Source organism: Tiliqua scincoides, chromosome 9 (assembly GCF_035046505.1).
Source record: "Tiliqua scincoides isolate rTilSci1 chromosome 9, rTilSci1.hap2, whole genome shotgun sequence".
NCBI lineage: Eukaryota > Metazoa > Chordata > Lepidosauria > Squamata > Scincidae > Tiliqua > Tiliqua scincoides.
In genome coordinates, this window is record NC_089829.1 from 2065396 (window position 1) to 2083380 (window position 17985).

General features: G+C 50.3%; 1 protein-coding gene across 3 annotated transcripts in view; it reads right to left on the reverse strand.

Annotated features, from left to right (window-relative positions):
- Positions 1-17985, reverse strand: part of SPEN (spen family transcriptional repressor) — a 68228-nt gene that overhangs the window by 40711 nt on the left and 9532 nt on the right. For 2 of the 3 annotated variants that reach the window (XM_066636896.1, XM_066636895.1), the window contains exons 2-3: positions 11682-12002; positions 8204-8680 (exon numbers count right to left, since the gene is read on the reverse strand). In XM_066636896.1, the coding sequence (XP_066492993.1) occupies positions 8204-8680; positions 11682-12002 (798 nt within the window). Of the gene's footprint in view, positions 1-8203; positions 8681-10404; positions 10538-11681; positions 12003-17985 lie in introns of those variants that run through there. The other variant, XM_066636897.1, reaches the window with a different exon arrangement.

A 17985-nucleotide genomic window follows, 5' to 3' on the forward strand; every position in this document is an offset into this window, starting at 1 on the left:
TTGTTCTCAATACCCTTCCTAATGATCCCAAGCATAGAATTGGCCTTCTTCACTGCCACCGCACATTGGGTCGACACTTTCATCGACCTGTCCACCACCACCCCAAGATCTCTCTCCTGATCTGTCACAGACAGCTCAGAACCCATCAGCCTATATCTAAAGTTTTGATTTTTTGCCCCAATGTGCATGACTTTACACTTACTGACATTGAAGCGCATCTGCCATTTTGCTGCCCATTCTGCCAGTCTGGAGAGATCCTTCTGGAGCTCCGGTCTTCACCACTCGGAAAAGTTTGGTGTCGTCTGCAAACTTAGCCACTTCACTGCTCAACCCTGTCTCCAGGTCATTTATGAAGAGGTTGAAAAGCACCGGTCCCAGGACAGATCCTTGGGGCACACCACTTTTCACCTCTCTCCACTGTGAAAATTGCCCATTGACACCCACTCTCTGCTTCCTGGCCTCCAACCAGTTCTCAATCCACGAGAGGACCTGTCCTCTAATTCCCTGACTGTGGAGTTTTTTCAGTAGCCTTTGGTGAGGGACCGTGTCAAACGCCTTCTGAAAGTCCAGATATATAATGTCCACGGGTTCTCCCGCATCCACATGCCTGTTGACCTTTTCAAAGAATTCTATAAGGTTCGTGAGGCAAGACTTACCCTTACAGAAGCCATGCTGACTCTCCCTCAGCAAGGCCTGTTCGTCTATGTGTTTTGAGATCCTATCTTTGATGAGGCATTCCACCATCTTATCCGGTATGGATGTTAGACTGACCGGCCTATAGTTTCCCGGGTCCCCCCTCTTTCCCTTTTTAAAAATAGGCGTGACATTTGCTATCCTCCAATCTTCTGGCACCGCGGCCGTTTTGAGGGACAAGTTGCATACCTTAGTCAAGAGATCTGCAACTTCATTCTTCAATTCCTTAATAACCCTTGTGTGGATGCCATCAGGGCCCCGTGACTTACTGATCTTTAATTTATCAATGAGGTCTGAAACATCTTCTCTTTTAACCTCTATCTGACTTAACTCCTCGGTTAGGAGGGGCCGTTCGGGCAGCGGTATCTGCCCGAGGTCTTCTGCCGTGAAGACAGATGCAAAGAACTCATTTAATTTCTCTGCCATCTCTAAGTCTCCTTTTATCTCCCCTTTCCCTCCCTCACCATCCAGAGGGCCAACCGCTTCTCTGGCGGGTTTCCTGCTTCTAACATATTTGAAGAAGCTTTTATTATTCCCCTTAATGTTGCCGGCCATGTGTTCCTCATAGTCTCTCTTGGCCTCCCATATCACCTTCTTACATTTCTTTTGCCACAGTTTATGTTCCTTTTTATTCAGGAACACCACCTTCACACTTTTATTAAGGCCACCTTCACACTTCCCCAGAGCAAGGAAAACCAGCAACACTTACACCAACTCAGCAGCTGCCTCCTCCTTCCCACAACTGACCCATGACCATTTTCTGGGCAGGGCATCCCAAGCAGACAAACAAATCCTCCTGGGGAGAAGCCCCTCATTGGGTAATGCACAACACCAGGCTCCAAGCACAGAGTTGTCAGGTGACCTACTAGGGCTGGCAGACAGTCCCAGCCCTCTCCCCACGGGCAACTACAGAAGCGGGCAAGCCCCAAGGCAAAGATGCACAAAAGACAAGGCTGCTGATGTGCTCTGCTCTCCAGCAAGGTTATTCCACCCAGCCTGGACTTTTCAGCCACCCTTTTCTCCTTGTTGGGCTTGCACAGCTGCAGCCAGGCATGTGCCTCAGGCCAGTCCACAGCCCACGTGGTTCTTTTAAAAATTGGGGGAAAGGAGTACACCAAGCTCAAGTCAAGTGCAGGAATCGTTTTCATTCCCAGTGCGCAAACAGGCATAAAATGTACAAATAAAATAGAGTAAAATGAAACTGACGGACTTTGTGGAATGGCATGGAGAAGGTTGAGCGTTGAGCGAATGTTGGGTTAGAGCAGGGGTGTCCAAAGTTTTTGGTAGGAGGGCCACATTGTGTCTCTGACACTGTGTCGGGGGGGCCGGGGGAAAAAAGAATTAATCTACATTTAAATTTGAATAAATTTACATAAGTTTACATAAATGAATATATTAAAATGAACTTATGTGAAGGTCTTGAAATAGCTCAAGGCCTATGAAAGGCCTTGCACAAAGCAAGGCTGGCCTTTCCTTTGCTGCTGCTACTGCATCACAGATGTGAAACAACAAGTGGTGGAGGGAGCCCTCATCCCACAGCTCACGTGAGAGGACGAACAGTTGCCCTCACGCTGAGAGCAGTTGTGTCGGGCCAGTGTGGGCTCCAGCAAATCTCCAGAGGGCCAGAGGCTCATTGGAGACTGGGGGCTCCCTGAGGGCCACCTTGAGGGCCGCAAGTGGCCCCAGGGTCAGGGTTTGGGCACCCCTGGGTTAGAGTACGGAGGTTACAGTGGGGGTGTGGGGTGCTTATTGGCCATGATGTGTCAGTCAACTGCCAATGGAGGGGCACTCCCCGGCTGTTGCCATAGTTCACAGCTGGTGATAATCAGCCTGGAAGAGAGATACCGTCTCACTGTAGAGACAGTATAATCGGGATAGTGGAAGACAGGCCTAGCCTTAGTGTCTTGGGATGTGCCCAAGTTCTCGCAGTGGAGGGCAGGTACGCCTTGGTCTTTACGCCATGCTCGGAACCTCCTTTTATTCATTGGTAGATTTATATTGTGCCTTACTGTGACACACAGCCCATGGCAGCCAACACAACACATGTAAAAATAAACCTCAGAACTATCAAAATAAAGTCACAGATAAAAGCAGCTGCCAAAAAATATGTATATCAAACACCAAAACCTTGTTTTGCCATCATTGCCTGCTCTCCATTTCAAAGAGCACCAAGCCCATCCAGGTGTCCAGCAACCTGGGGCATGAAGAATCACCTGCTTTCCACTTTCAGTCCCACATCTGTGCCTCAAGGAGGACAGATAATATTGCGAGCCAGCTGCCAGATCCTCAGCGCTCACTCCACATGTTTAAGAAGGTCCCGGCAACCTCAGAGTCAAGATGCAGTTCTGGTTCACGCTTCCTGACGTGGGGCATTCAAAGCCCCCAGTCCTAACCCAGAGATGCAGGGCGGAAGCAAAGCCAGGCTTTGATCCAGTTCTCCCCCACTCTGGATTCTGTCTGTGGTGCAGCTTCCAAAACAGCCACGTGCACAGTGTGAAGGTCAGGGAACAGGCGAGCCACCACCTGGCTCCTCACCTCTTCGTGGCCACCTGTGCATCACGCAACACCACAAAAGGCCTGGTACCAAAATGGCTTCTTCTCTCCATGTTTCTCTCGCCCCCCCCCCCCCCAATTCTGGATCATGTCTCTTAGATCGTAAGTCATTGTTTCAAACTGCAAACCACTCCAAGTGCTTGGACAGAGAAGTGGCATACACATTCATTAACAGAGCTGTTTTTTCCCCCAGTGAGGATTGTAGCCCAACTCTTACTGAACACTATGGGCTTACTTCTGAGTAAATTAAGCAAAACCATTTTTAAACACCTCTAGTTATTAACTGAACAAACAGATAGGGGGGTAGACTTCCAAAGCCTTTTGCTGTTATCCCTTGGGGAAAAAATCTGCCAAAGCACCCACCACAATGCAAGCACCACAGGCAAGTATTTCTGGGTTTTTTCACTTCCTGCTTGGAACACAGGGACCCAGTTTCCAAGGAAGAACATTGCATTGATAGAAGCACTTGGTTTTCCCCTCTCCCCAACTGGTTTTTTAGCACCCTAAATAAAGCAACTGTGTTTTCCCCAGACATTTCACCAGCAGTTTCAGGGCGCACTGAAAGCTAACTGCAGAGTAAAACTCAGACCTGAACTGCGAATGTGAAGGTTAGTTGTCCAACAAACCACAGCTCTACAACCATCCACCACATCTAGACTGGCCATGGAACACCAAGCTCCCACAGCAGCACCTGCTGCATCCTGCCTATGGGAGCCAAGGTTCAGCCGCTTGGCCCATCCATGCTGCCCTGAGGCCCACCCCTTGTACGCTGGGTTGGAAGAAGCCAAAGGTAAGATCTCTGGGATGAAAAAGACTAGCAAACTCAAGGCAACGCCTTGAGTTGAGGACATCTGAGGATCTGCAGGTAAGGAAACCCTAAATGTCAAGCAGGGTGAGACCCGAGTACAGACAAAGCCTCACTCCCAGGTAGCAAGGACAGAAAGTCATGGCAGCCACTGAGGCAAAGAATCTTCCTACAAGGAACCCCTCCTTCCTCCTTCTGCAACAGCCTGACCACTCACTCTGGGTGGGAGGGGGCCACCACCTAGAGTGCAGTCACTGGGGAGGCACCCAAGGGCAGCCTTCACTGCTGCACAAAAGCTGGGAAATTCCTCATGCCGGGGAGGCCCATCTTGCAGATACCTGCAAGATGGGCCTCTCTATGCTTGGCAAGCTTCTGGCCTCAATGCCACCCTCTTCTGTTTCTCTGGTTCACCGCTAATCCACGGCTCCGTCCGCTTCACAGCCCACTTGGCTGTCAGCCCACTTGGATGCTCCCACTGTTACAGAAAGGTGGGGCAGAAATCCCCGCTAGAAAAGTCAAGAGGCACCTTTCAAGTGGGGGACAGCTCTTCTGCTCAGCAAAGAGAGGGCTGCCCGCTGCGTCCCGACTTCTGCTTTCACTGTAAACCTCTCTGGGAAGCGGGAACTCTTGCTTAAACTCATTTTGCTACATGAACTATAGTGTGATATTTTTTGTTGCTACAGTCACATCCAGGGTAATAGTATAAGCTTAAAGGTCTTTACTCCCCCTACATGTATCCCCCTGCAACACATAAGCAGACCCAAGATGGAGCAGGAAAAAGCCCTGCTCCATCTTGGACCAGACTGGCATGTTTACAAGTCGACCCTGTTTTGCCAGACTTCTGGCCAGCTGCTGTCCCAATTCTGCACTGGCTCTCACCCCTGTTCCCCATCCTCTGAGTCAGGGCAGGCTTCTGCCTTTGCAGTAGTGGTGACACCCTCCTCCAGCATCATCAGCTCAATCATCCTTAATTGTCAATGACACGAGTTACACAACAAACAAGTGGGCTGCGGTTCATGACCAAGCTCAACACCATACCCATGCAAAGCTGAACCTGAATGAAATGACAATGGCCCAGTCCAGACACCACCTGCCCCATGTGGAACACTGCCCTGGTGAGCCAGAGAGTGCCACAGCCACACGGCGAGGGAAGAGGGGAGGCTTCCCAACTGCAGCACCCTGCTGTTACTTATGAACTTGGGCGACTTGGGCTTGCTCACTCTGGCTAGACCAAGTCAGGATACCAAACCCTGGTTTGCTCTGGCTGTACTTGAAGAGCCAACCATGGACCTTAAAGCCACACACAAGGCAGAACTGGAGCTTGCTTCAAAATGAGACCAAAACCATCATCGTCCTCCCACATGTAAGAAGCGAGGAGAAGTCAGGAGGGGGCGCCCCAGCCACCGCTCCCTTGGGCCTGTTTGTGTAGCCCTGAGCCCCAGGTTTGTGTGTGCCTGACACTGGGAGGACAGCATTCTGACCAGCCTGTCCACCATTGGGAGCTCACTCTGAAACGCCACTTGAGACGTCACCACTGCAAGCAAGTCCACAGGCAGAATGCGTCACACACTCCAATACCCTGCTGGGGTGTGTGCCTCTGCACAAGCATGCCAATGATGTCTCCTAGAAACTTCTGCTCACAGTGGGCAAGGAATCTCTGCTTCACCATGAATATTTTAAACCTGCAGGCATTCAGCATTCTGGAGAGTAGTCAGAAAATGCCTTAAGCCGGCCAACCCTGGTTCTCTCGGTCCAGGCCTGGGCTTGGAAAGCAGCAAGCAGGAGGAAGATGCACGGCTCCCACACAGCCTCCTGGGAGGTGGCAGGCAGCCAAGTCAGGCTGGCTGATTCCAGTTCAGACTGGTTCTGGAGGCACAAACAAGGAGTTCCTTGCGCTGCCTGCACTAGTTGGACACAGCAGCTCCCACAGAACACTATGGCCCTGTCACCTGCTTAGGACTGAGGACCAGCCTGATGGCACATCACAATCTTTGTGTCTGAGTAGGGAAAGGAGGCGAGTGAGAGAGAGCTGGCACACTGGGGCCTGTGTGACACTAGGCCTGCACTTGCAAAGCCAGCTGAGGACCCACATGCCAGATGTGGGGGGGACGCTGCTGAGGACACTGTTTCTGCATGAAAGTTATGGGAAATCCTCCCCACAAGACCCACTGAAGGAGAGAGCAATGCTGACAGCTGTTTCCAAGGAGAATCCAACAACCCAATAAACAAGAAGGGAAAGCAAGTCTGCATCTCTCTCACTCACACACACCCCTCCTTGCAGCTAAGCAGTACAGAAGTGCTCAAGGCAAGGAAAGGCAACACCTCTGAAAAAAGGCTGCATAACTGAGAGGAGCTTTCCAGAACACACGAGTGGTGCAGGCGACATTGTAGCTTATAACGCAGCCTAGAGAGGAGGCAGCAACATCACCCACAAACAGACAGGCCCACAACCAAGTAAGGAGGCTCCCAAGCCAAGGAGGAACCCCTCCTCCCATGAGAAACACCAGAAGTGAACAAGGGCTTTTCCTCACACTGAGTCTGAGTTCAATCGGGGGAAACAAGATGTGCTCCTGAGGGAAACTTTGCAGAGGATGCTCCAGGAGGGGGAGCTGCTCTCAACTCGATAATACACACGCATGTGCATGATGGGCTCCTGCCATGAAACACAGCAGGACAGTCGATCATTTTGAACCTGGCCCGATAAGTGCTCCGTTTTTGAAGGACACTGCTATCAGATCCCCATGTCCACATTCTCTGCCAATGAAGCCGCCTCTTTCTCTACATCTCTGGAGAAATTCACGCCTTGTGCCACTCTGTCCCTGGCACTGGCCTTCCGCTGTCTCACCTACAGCACCTCCCAGCCCCTCTGCAGAGATTCAAGCTGAAGGTGGCCTTCCCGCTGTCCCCCTCCAGGGGCAGCTCCCAGCCCACCCACATGCCATTCAATGTCATTTCAAGCTGCTGATTCATGGCTTGCTGGAAAATTCTTCAGCAGCAGCAGCAGGGAAAGGCTGTCATTATGTAACAACATTAAGTTCACCAATATCTGCTTTCGCTCCTGGAAACAAGGCCGAATGACAAGCTAGACACAGCAGCGGCCATGACAGAACAAGATCTCCTCTGCAGTGCCGAGTCCCCGCAGAGAGCGCCCATGTCCAGCCCCACTTCCTCCCTGTGCCACAGCAAGCAACAACTACCTTCGCCTTTGGTGCCCAACCACAGGCGCACACCACCAACAGAAAGGAGTTTCCCACCAGAGTACCTGAGGCACTCCCAGGGTGTCATTCAGCACAGGAAAAATTCCAAAACTCCATCCAATGTGAAATGAGAAGCTGACAGTCCATGAAGCACAGCAACTGCATACTTAAAAAATTAGAACTTGCTGGACTGATTTCCTCAAGTTACCAAAACACGGTTCTTTTTGCTTTTTTAAAAGAAGACTCCACTGAGGCTCTTTGAAAGTACCATGACTTGAATGCTGGACTCCACAGCAAGAGGCCAAACAGGGCCTTCCTGCTCCATGCGGGCTTTGTAAAGAAGAGAGGCCTGTCTTGACTGCCCCAGGGGCCAAGCGGGCCAGAGCTGGAGTTGCATCTGTGCAGATCTCACAGCAAGGTTCCAGCAGAGGACCCTTCTGCGCCAGGCTGTGTTCCCTGGCCAGACAAGAACCCAACAGAGAGGCAGAGCAGGGCAGCCTCAAACTTCACCCAATCTCTACTTTCCTTCAACAGATAAAAGACACGGCAACAACAAAGCGAGAAAATGCAATGAAGGAGGGGTACAAAGGCAAAAGCCCACTGGAGCGGGGCTGTCAACTAGGTGGCTTTTCCCTAGCTCAAGCACATCCCACCACATCACGTCTGACTGCACCACCAAGGAACGACCGGAGGCTGTGCCTTTCGAAAGGAAGAGTGTAAGCAACAGTCACTGTGCTACTTGCTGTCACTGGCCCTCTGGGCACTGCTGTGCCAGGTGCCAAACACCTCCATGGGAAACACCAAATGCCCTTTCTTCACAAACCTTCCTCAGCAGATCTTTGCCAGAGGTGGAAGGAGGGAGGACTTGGGTGTCCTGCATCTCCAGTACCTCTGGGAGTCATGAGCCAGGCCCGGACAAGGGCCTGCCACTTTGGGGGGTGGGGAGGACACCTACCTGTCACTGCTGGTACTGCTGCTGCTGCTGATAGAATCGCTGCTTGACGACCGGCTCTGAGACCCGCTGCCACTCGGGGACCTGGTGGGTCTTGAGGCTTGACTGGCCAGCCTCTGGGGTGACTGGGTCCTTGACTGGGACGAATGTGGTGACCGGCTTCTGCTATGCTGGTAATTCCGCTCCGGCCGCCTGCCTCGTACCTCCCGCGTGAGATCATCCCTGTAGATATCCCTGTGTACCACGCTGGGCAATGTAAACTGTTCCCGGGCCCGAGGTTCATAGCGGGGGTCATGAGCATCAAAGCGGCTCGGGCTGCGACTCCGAGAACTGTAATAGATTCCATGTGGCAAAGTCCGTTCCCGAGGATCTCTATAGTAATCCTGATCGTAATGTCTGGTTCGATCAAATCCTCCCGTCCCCCGTTCATGGTGTCCATAGGCACTATGTTCATAACCACGCTCCCTGTTATCCGAAGCCCTGCATTGAGGAGGGGAAAACACATGTGTCAGTCAAAGGAGGAGCAGAGGGCCCTAGGGTCATGCACATATTTCACATTTGGTGTTGGCTGTCCTCACAAGTGCCACTGAGCAAAACGAACTGGCTCAGTCCTTCCATAACCACTTCTCATTTCTGTCTAGGCACACACAGCTCAGCCTTTAGGACACTTCCCTGATTAAAAGTGGGCTTTCATGATCTGAATTCTGCGCCACAGAACAAACCAAATAACCTTGTGGAATTTCCAATGTTATCTATCTGCATTTCCACAGAAACATCATCCTTCTGGGAGGGCAAGGCAGCCCCCAGACACTAGAGAATTACTAGGGTTCTCCACCTTTCTTCCATTGCATGGAGATGCTGAAGGTCTGACACCCAGTGTTTGCCATCAGTCATGAAAGCCCATGTGAAAATCAGGATCCAGAAGCAAAAATCAACAAGAACACTGTCAACCAAAGAGACTATATCCTCCCCCCAGAAGAGGTCAGTCATCCTGGTTTCTCCACTGGTGGCCATGCAGGTCGGCTGCTTAGAATTCTGGGGTAGCGCACCAGAGCACCCGGATCCCCCAGCATAAAGTTCCTACTACCAATGTCAAGATACAGACAGTTGGTATATGCAAGAGTTAACGAGACTGAGACAGCCCCCCCTAAATTGTGCACTTAATAGCCCCAAAGCACACCATTAATGTGAGTGAGGCACTTCTGAGGCCCAAGGATTGTCTTCATAGGGTGGTGTTTCAAAATGGAGAGGGAAAAAGGGCCAGGAAGCTTTCAGTTCATAATTCTAACTTACAAGGATAACTGATGACCCATTTTAGTAGCTGGTGGGAGGGGATGGAAGTAACTTGAAACCAACGCTGCAGATTTAGTCATAAGACGGTGCCTGTATTAGTTACAGAATTTAATAACCTCTTTGAAGAGGAGGAGGGACGTTAAACCCTTCTCCTCCTGACCTCAACAGCCTTCCTTGAAAATCAACTGGCAGCCATGTCAGTTCTTTGCAGCCAGTGTGTGCGCATGCAGACAAGTGCCCGTTTCTGTTGGGGGTTGGGACAGCTCTTCTACCCAAAGTCATGAATCGGTCTGTTTCTCCATCTTAAGAGAAAGATTCTACTCCAGGGTTACTCTGCCCTTTTTCCTCCTGCTACAGGGTCAGTAGTCCCTGAGTTGGAGGTATCTGGTGCATCTCAAGGCCTCTGTTGCTCTGAACTCCTGCATTCCCCCCTACACAGACACCACCCAGAGCTGTCTCACAGCAAGTGTCAAAATCCCAATTCAGGCATTTAAAATGCACAATATGCACCTCTAATTATTAGCAGCTGCATGCAGAGAAGGCAGCAAAACTGTTTCAAGGTGTATCCTTTACGTCAAGAGCTCTCCACTTCTCACTCTCTCGCCCTCCCTTCTTGGAAAGAAGAAAACTCAACATGCATTCTGCACCCTAATAGGTGTTAAAACTCAGCCAATATAGTCAAGTAACAGAGAAAGTCACACTGCTAGAAAGGCACTGTTAGAGGAGGAGAACTCCTCATCAATTAGAAGGACACAGAAGACAGATAGGAGAACTACGAGAGCCGAGAGTCTAGAGGCTACAGCAGCACTGCTTTATTATCTATTAGTACTAGCCACTACTGAAGTTAGTGGAAAGAGGGATCAACTTGGGTTAGGAGAGGGGCTAAGAGACACAGGGCAGGGCATACCAACCTTTTCCAAGTGTGGAAACACGACCTATATTCCCAATTAAAGCTAGGGAGAGAATTGTGAACATAACTTCCCCAATTTTGGCCCCTCTTATAGGGGTAATCCACCTTCTTAATGGGCAAGGGTCTCAAAGGATTTTTTTGGTTGAGCAAGCAAGAAAAAAAAAATTAGTGGCCAAAGTTAAAAAATTCCACAGGAGGCAAGCTGTCCCAGGCTGAGTGGAGGCTTCCTTCTTCAGGCTGCAGGCACTTCTAAGTACATCCAACACAAGGGTGGGTTTCCAGCCCTGAGTCTGAATCGAGCAGCTGGGAGAAAATGCCCCAACACAGTACTGGCTATGCTGCTGCTGGCCAAAGGGCATCCACTGTAACCATCCAGCCAAGTCAATATTCTCTGATGTATCCACAAGCAGATTGTCAGTACCAAGTCTTTACGGCTAAAGTGCCTCTGAACGGCGTTTTTAGCAAGACTAGATAGTAATCCACTCCCCTGGGCCACTGGGATCTTGGCTGTGTACCATCCCCACAAATTCGAGGTAGTAGCCATTACTCCAGCCCCTTAACAGATGGCCTGTAATTTCCAAGACTTAGCACTGTCCACCTCCTTTCACCTTTGCCAATGCCATGAAGAACAGTAATCCCAAGATATGAGGAAGTGATGTAGATCCAAAAGGAGTAACATCAACAACTGTCTTCTGCTGTCTTCACCACACCATCGGTATTCCCATGGCCATAGGTTGTTTGTAGAATCCAAGACAAGGCACCTTTTTCAGAAGTCTACTAGAAAATTTTGGGGACCAATCCAATTTTAAAAATAAAACTACACACCAGGAAAACCCTGAAAAGTGAGGCACAAGACTGCAAGAGCATCTGTAGGTCCTGCATTCTGAAGATACTCCATATTGGGTTCTGAGGCTTGTTGCAACCAAATAACTCCACCTGATAATAGGGATACATCCGAGTAAGGCTTTAGCGTTATCCAAGCAACAGGACGATCAAGTTCTAGAAGAATAACTCCAGGGTTAGGACTAGCCATAGGAAGTCTTCCATCTGAGGACCAGCGCATCTCGAGAGCAGGTATCCAACCAGCTGCAGGAAACATCCTCTACGGATCCACAAGATACCAGCCACTGGGGTGGGAATCACTTCCGTTTCCAACCCAAAAGAGGAAACGCAGATAATTCCCCAAATTTCAACTCCATCTGGGGGCCCTCTATAGGAGTTTGTGTTTTTCACCACACCAAATACAAAATACCTGCCTACTGAAACCTTGGCACTTACCCATCAAGTCTCCGCTCATAGCGTCCTTCCCGTGCATGAAGCGATGGTGGTGGGCCATATGTGGGCCCACCACCACCTCCTCTGAACCCAGAAACCTCTCTACTACGAGATGCTATGGAAACTGTATCATCCAATCCCCGAGCAGCACTAGGAATGGTTCCTGGTTCATTATAATCCGTCCGGAGGTCTCTATCTCCCATTTTGTTGACGGAGTTGTGTGCCTTCTGGGCACTCTTGATGTCCACAAAATCCACAAAGGCTGCCACACCACCTTCCGACCCCCTCTTGGGAAGAATTTTGACACTTTCAACACGTCCATATCTAGAAGAGAGAGAGAGAGACAGAAAAGTCAATGTATCGGTGCTCTCACACACAAGCTATTAAGCTACATTTTAGTGAGTAATACCAACGATGCAACTTAAATATACTTTTTTGGAAAGTAACCCCTCCATCCAGGTCACTGTGCTTCAGGTCGTGGCTTCATCTGAAGGAGCAACATATTCAAGGACAGCTGCTTCCCCCACAAGGAATTCTACCTGGACCTCAAGGACATTCGTTACCCCATGCTGCCTCTTCCTTTACCCTCACCACCCCCATTTGCTTTGTTTTCACAATTCTCATTGAGTTACAAGAATGCAAACCTCCAGCTGAAAGCTTTGAGGTTGCCCAGATTGAACCAGTATCTGCATGAAGATTTTAGCCAAGATAGAATCTAAAGTATGAAAAGAAAACAAGAGAGCCCCAATCCAGGGTGTTGCCCTCCTCCAGTGTTGCTTTGGTTCCTTCAGCATTAACACAATGAGGCAATGCCTGCCAAAGATGGATCAAAATGCACTGATCCCAGCAAGCTCTCAGATGAGTTTCGTGGCATGCCTTGCCATGCTCTCACAGCTCATGTGTCTCTAGTGGAACTCCCCAGCACTGAACACTGGCAGAAAGGCCCAGCTGCACCAGCTTTAGCAGTTTCCTACAAGAAAACAAAGCTCTAACCAAACCATCAAACCACCCAACCTGGTTCATAGGCATGCAGCCCAAAGAACAGTGTGAATTGCAGCAAGGTTTGAGGCAGGCCTGCAAAAGTATCTGGCATGCCTAGAAGCCAACACCCCTTATTCCTAGACATCATACCCAGGGAGATACACAAAGTGACTTGCTGAGTCAGATCCTTGATTTGCCTGCTCTGATGGGTAGCAGCTCTCCAGGGAGGGGCCTTTCCCAATCCTGCTTGAAGATGCTGCTGTGTGCAAAGCAGGAGCAGCTCTGCCTGCTGGGCTTCAGCTGGCCATATCATCCATCATGAACAGTCACCAAAGTGAGCAACCAAGTCAATGCCTACAATTTGTTTGGCCCTCACACAAGGCCCAGGCATGGCTGGTCACCAGTGTACACACAGGAGGTGGCCAGCTCTGCTTCTGTTACAAACCTTGCAGCATGTTCCATGCAACAAGACCCTGGGAGGGCAAAAAGGAAGCTTTGAACTCATCCTTCACATCCAGTTGCTTTGATTTTTTTTTTTAAGCAACTTGCCAAGCTCCTAAACTCACATGACTAAAAGAGGCTCTCCCTAAGACACTCTAAGATGTGAAGCAAAGCCGGCTACCTGGAGAAGAGTACAACACACAGTTCTCTCTTGCTGGACAAAGCATTGGTGCCACTAAGCGGATGCTTGAAAACCTTCATGCACCTTACATTGCCCTTCAGACAACAGCCAAGGCACTCAAAGCCAAGCCCCTGAATGCAAGTCTTGAGAAACCCTATCAGAGCATTTCAGGAAGACACAGACAAAGCATGGGTCCTTGGAATTTTTCAGCCCTAGGACTGGCTGCAGAGTAAAACCAAGATCATGTTGCTTACATGAAAGGTAAGAAATACACACGGCTTTTGATGGCTGCCGAGAGAGTGTGTATAAGGTCATTTTTGCACCTGCAAGTTTCTCTCAGTGCTGCTCTGCCTCCAGGCTTAAATCCAAATGAGATCCATACAGCTCATCAACATAGAAACGGGAGAGCTGGTGCAAAAATAATCACAGGGACAGGACATTGATGGATGCGGAGTGCAAAAGAAGAGGGGCTAAAGAGGAGCCACAGATCACTGCCCTTGCCCTAGCCTCAGAGTAAACACAGATACCCATGGTCATTTTTACAGTTCTTTCTCCAACACAAGCTAGCTGAAGTTTGCCAGGGGAAGGGAAGGACCTACTGTGGGGCCACAAGCAGAAGCACACTTTGCTGGGTGGCACAGTATGCCCCTCAAGAGTAAGGAAAAGGATAACATGGGACTCCAAACCCCAGCGGAACAGGCAGACCAAACTGGGAGCTAGACCTTAGAGTGCCACTGCCAGTCTGCGATGTCCACACGGAGCCACACGTCCAATCCAGGGCTGACTCTCATGTGTGAACTTTGGGCAGCTGCTTTTCAAGCAAAGGGCAGTGGGGTGCACAACCCTCACACCACCAAGAGAGGAAGAGGCCTTTCCAAGCAGATGCTGGGGCACGAAGACTCTCAGGATGATCCTGTGCTCTTTTTAGTGGCATGTACCATTTAGTCACCCACCGTGAAGACCAAGCTGCCTAATGCTCAAAGCCACCCCACCCGCTGACTGCTCTTCAAACTGCTCCTGTGCTGGCGGTTACCGCTGGGAGGGGAACTGCATTGCTTCATGCTATCTGAGCCATAAGGAAGGGGAGGGGGGGAGATCTGCAGTGCTGCATCACGGGATCAGTTACTGCAGCAGAACAATGCACGTAGAGGAGGAAGGGATACTTTTGCCGAAGGACAGGCTGCTGCAACATTAAAGGCAGTGCTTCCAAGCACCACTGCTGGGTGGGTGGGTGGGCAGCGGCCGTTTCTGTGTGCCCTCTTTGTCTAAGCAACCACTGGCTGAGGAGGAGGCAACACGGCCTTCATCTTGCCAAAAAAGCCACCCTTGTTAAAAGTGTGCTCCGTAGCTCTCAACGATCGCTGTTTCCCAATCACCAGTGGAGAGAGCAGGGACACACAGAGCAGAAGGCTAGACACCAGCCCTGAATGAAGACCCTAGTGAGCATGCTGTCCTTCCTCTGCTCACACGCAACTTGGCACCACTCAGTGACTGGTAGCACACTGAGCAGCGCCTCCTGTTGGGCTCTTTGGGGGGGACCCAGAAAGCTCTTTCTGCTAGAAGTAGTCTCCGCATTGCAGAGAAGGCACGGAGCCCAACATGGAATTGCTCTGACTTCTGAGGAGGGTGTTGTGTGCTGTGACCAGAATTTGCTGCCTGTTCCTTTCAGGGAGCCAAGAGGTCACCTCTGGAGACAGGAGCCCCAGCACTGGAGCCTGGGGCCTGCTTCTTAGAAAGGGCGAGGCACCCACCCTTGAGTGCCCCAAGGCCAGGCTCACACCATTTTTCAGGACCACCCTCATGGCCTCAGCAGGCAGCCAGCAGAAGCAGCACTGGGGCTGCTGCACACTGTCAGCGGTTGCCTCTCCTGACCCCTCTCCCTCAGAGGAGAACAATGGTGCCTGGGCACATGGGGTTCTGCAGGTTCAATTAAGCCAGCTTCTTCATTGCCCTACTCAGTCTAACATGTCACCAGGAGTCCTACTTCATTGCCCTCCTCAGTCTAACATGTCATTCAGCCCTGGCTGAACCTGGGGATAAGGGAGCTGTGAAGCAGCTGCTTACAAGAAACTGCTGCTAGACCCCATAACTCCACTCAAGCTGATTTTGTGCAGAACTGGCATTTCAATGTGTTAATTATCATCAATAAAACCGATTACAAAGGTGGGGGCAGAACCAAGACACAGGGAGAGGCAGGAGCCAGCAATGGCCACCAAGCAAGAGAGAAAGAAGGAACACCCACACCCACCCAGGCTTCCAGGCAAAGGCATGTTACATGATAATGGCAGTTCAAGTATTCCATCCCTGAATGCATTTTCATTAATGCTTTGCATCCACTTTACTAACCCAGTTGTAAAGGGAAAGCAAAGGGATTTTTTTTTAAAGAGACAACCTTTAAAGCAACCATTATTGTTCAAATTCTCAGTAAAGAGGATAGCCCAAGCAAAACTTGGGATTCTGTTCCCCTGCCAGTCTCCAGAAGGAGAATTGCACCACTGTCACTAATTTGCTGGTAGCATATTCCAACAGCACAAGGTGGCTGAATTGACAGTGATGCTTAGGATTAAGAACCCACATTCACACCTACTGCAAAAGTATGCCGAATCCAGGCGCACAAAATATTGCTGGGGGAGGGGAAAGGGCACCAACCCTGACCATTCACTCTCCTCACACCAGCAAATCTTCTTCAGATGGTTCTCTTCTCTCCCTGCTGGACCCACACAGCAGGGAGGCAGGAGCAAGTGGACAATGTGTGCTGTGGGAGGCAGTGGGCAGGGCAGGATCTGTCCCTGGGAGGAAGGCAGGGGCTTCAATTTCCCACTGCTGAACTATGGCAAGTATAAGATGGCTCCTCCTCCCACACTTAATTAGGTGATGAAAGAGAGGGCACTGGAGGTGGAGCAGGACCTGGCAGAGGGGAGGGGGGAGGGGCAAAAACAGCACCAGTGCAGTTCTGGCTCCCAGCACAAGTCCCTGGGCTATGCCTCTGCTCACATCCTTCCTCCTGAGCCTGCTTCCATGCCACCTAGGCCACCACGCTGCACCTGACTCCAGCCCCAAAACCCATGACTAAAAAAGGGGCCGGGCCACCAGTTTTGAAGCCTGCCGGTCCTGATGCAGGACAGCTGTTCAGAGGGACAGAGCCCAAAGCAGGCCATCAGCAGCAGCAACTGTGACAGGCCAGTTGGACAGAGTGTCCCATGGCAACCCTGCTGCCTTTTTTATCCAGTTCCAGGTCTCTCCTGCCACTTCTGGAGGGCAGGTCCTTCACGGGAAAAAGGTTAGAATGCCTGATCAAACCAAAGATGCCCCAGAGATCCCTTCAGGTCACATTGATCATTCTAGCAGGCTGTGCCAGGCAAGTAATCCTGGTTATTACATCTGGTTTATATACCTCTATGGACTTGTAAGCAGAAGGCACACCAAAAATGGTGGCCAGCACTCTGCTTCTCATTTCCTGGAGCCTAGAAACATAAGCTTTCTTCCGTTCGGCCCATGTCAAGTGAGCCCCTCACACAAACAAGGGAAATTCACAATGGGAACCACAATGGTCACCTTAGACGAGTTGGGAGCGCTGCTGGCTCCTCAGACATGAGATGGCGACTCAATGTTTGGGGCCAAGATCTGTGGGCCAAGGCATTCCATGCTTGCCTAACCCTACAGCTACTAAGCAGCAACAGCTGTCACCACAGGCACAGCAGACATGGAACAGAAGAGACAGGTCTATCATATGCATCAGCCAAAGATAAAAGCTAGGTGCCAAGTCAAAATGCACCATCCAACATGTCAGCGTGCAGATTTTAATCCAGGAAGCGTTAAGGATGTGCTTCAGGAAACCACTTTAAGCAACCAGCTCCAAAAATGCAACTTCCACCTCCTAAAAAGCTCTTTTGCGAAACGCTGTTGGTGGTCTCCCCAAAAACAATCACTGAGGGACACTTTCAACAGGTAGAACTTGCTTTTGTTCTCCCCCAAAGTAAGTGTGTGTGTGCGCCAAGATATGGGGCGCTGCATGCAGCTTTCCCTTTCAACCAATGTTAAAGCCACACACTCTTTCCCACTAAAAAATGAAAGTGATTTTGCCTTCCTGCCTTCCAAAGCAAGGCAACCCAAAGCAACAGGCTTCCTCTATCCAGCCCAACTGGCTAGCTGTCTCAACTGCAGCACAGAAAGGCTTTCTCCATGGACAGGCACAAGGGATAGAGCGACATCCTCATCACACAGAACGGACAAGCAATCCTGACCCCACCCCCCAATCCCATTCCAGCAGCCAGTCTGGGTATAGCAAAGACCTACTCTTGCTTCTGATGCTTATTTTATCAGTATTTTATCCCCCCTTTGTCTGAGGAGCTTGGGGCAGCATACATGGTTCTCCCCACCAACATCACACATAGCCCAATTTTGTCCTCAGACCACTCTGTGAGGTCAGTGAGGCTGCAAATGACTGGGTAAGATCACCAGTGAACTTCACAGCCAACAGCCACACATGTGCATCAACACACAAGGCATCAACAGCAAGTGTGCATAGAACCAGGTATGTGTCTCTTCAAAACAAGACACTCTCAAGAGGAAGAGGAAGTAGGGAAAGGATCCTGCTCCTGCATCAGAGTGTGTGCGCTCAGTCAAAAGAGGCATACAGGAATACATTTCCAAGGACACACCAGCATTCTGTTCACAGCTGCACAAGGCTCCTGTTGTAAAGAA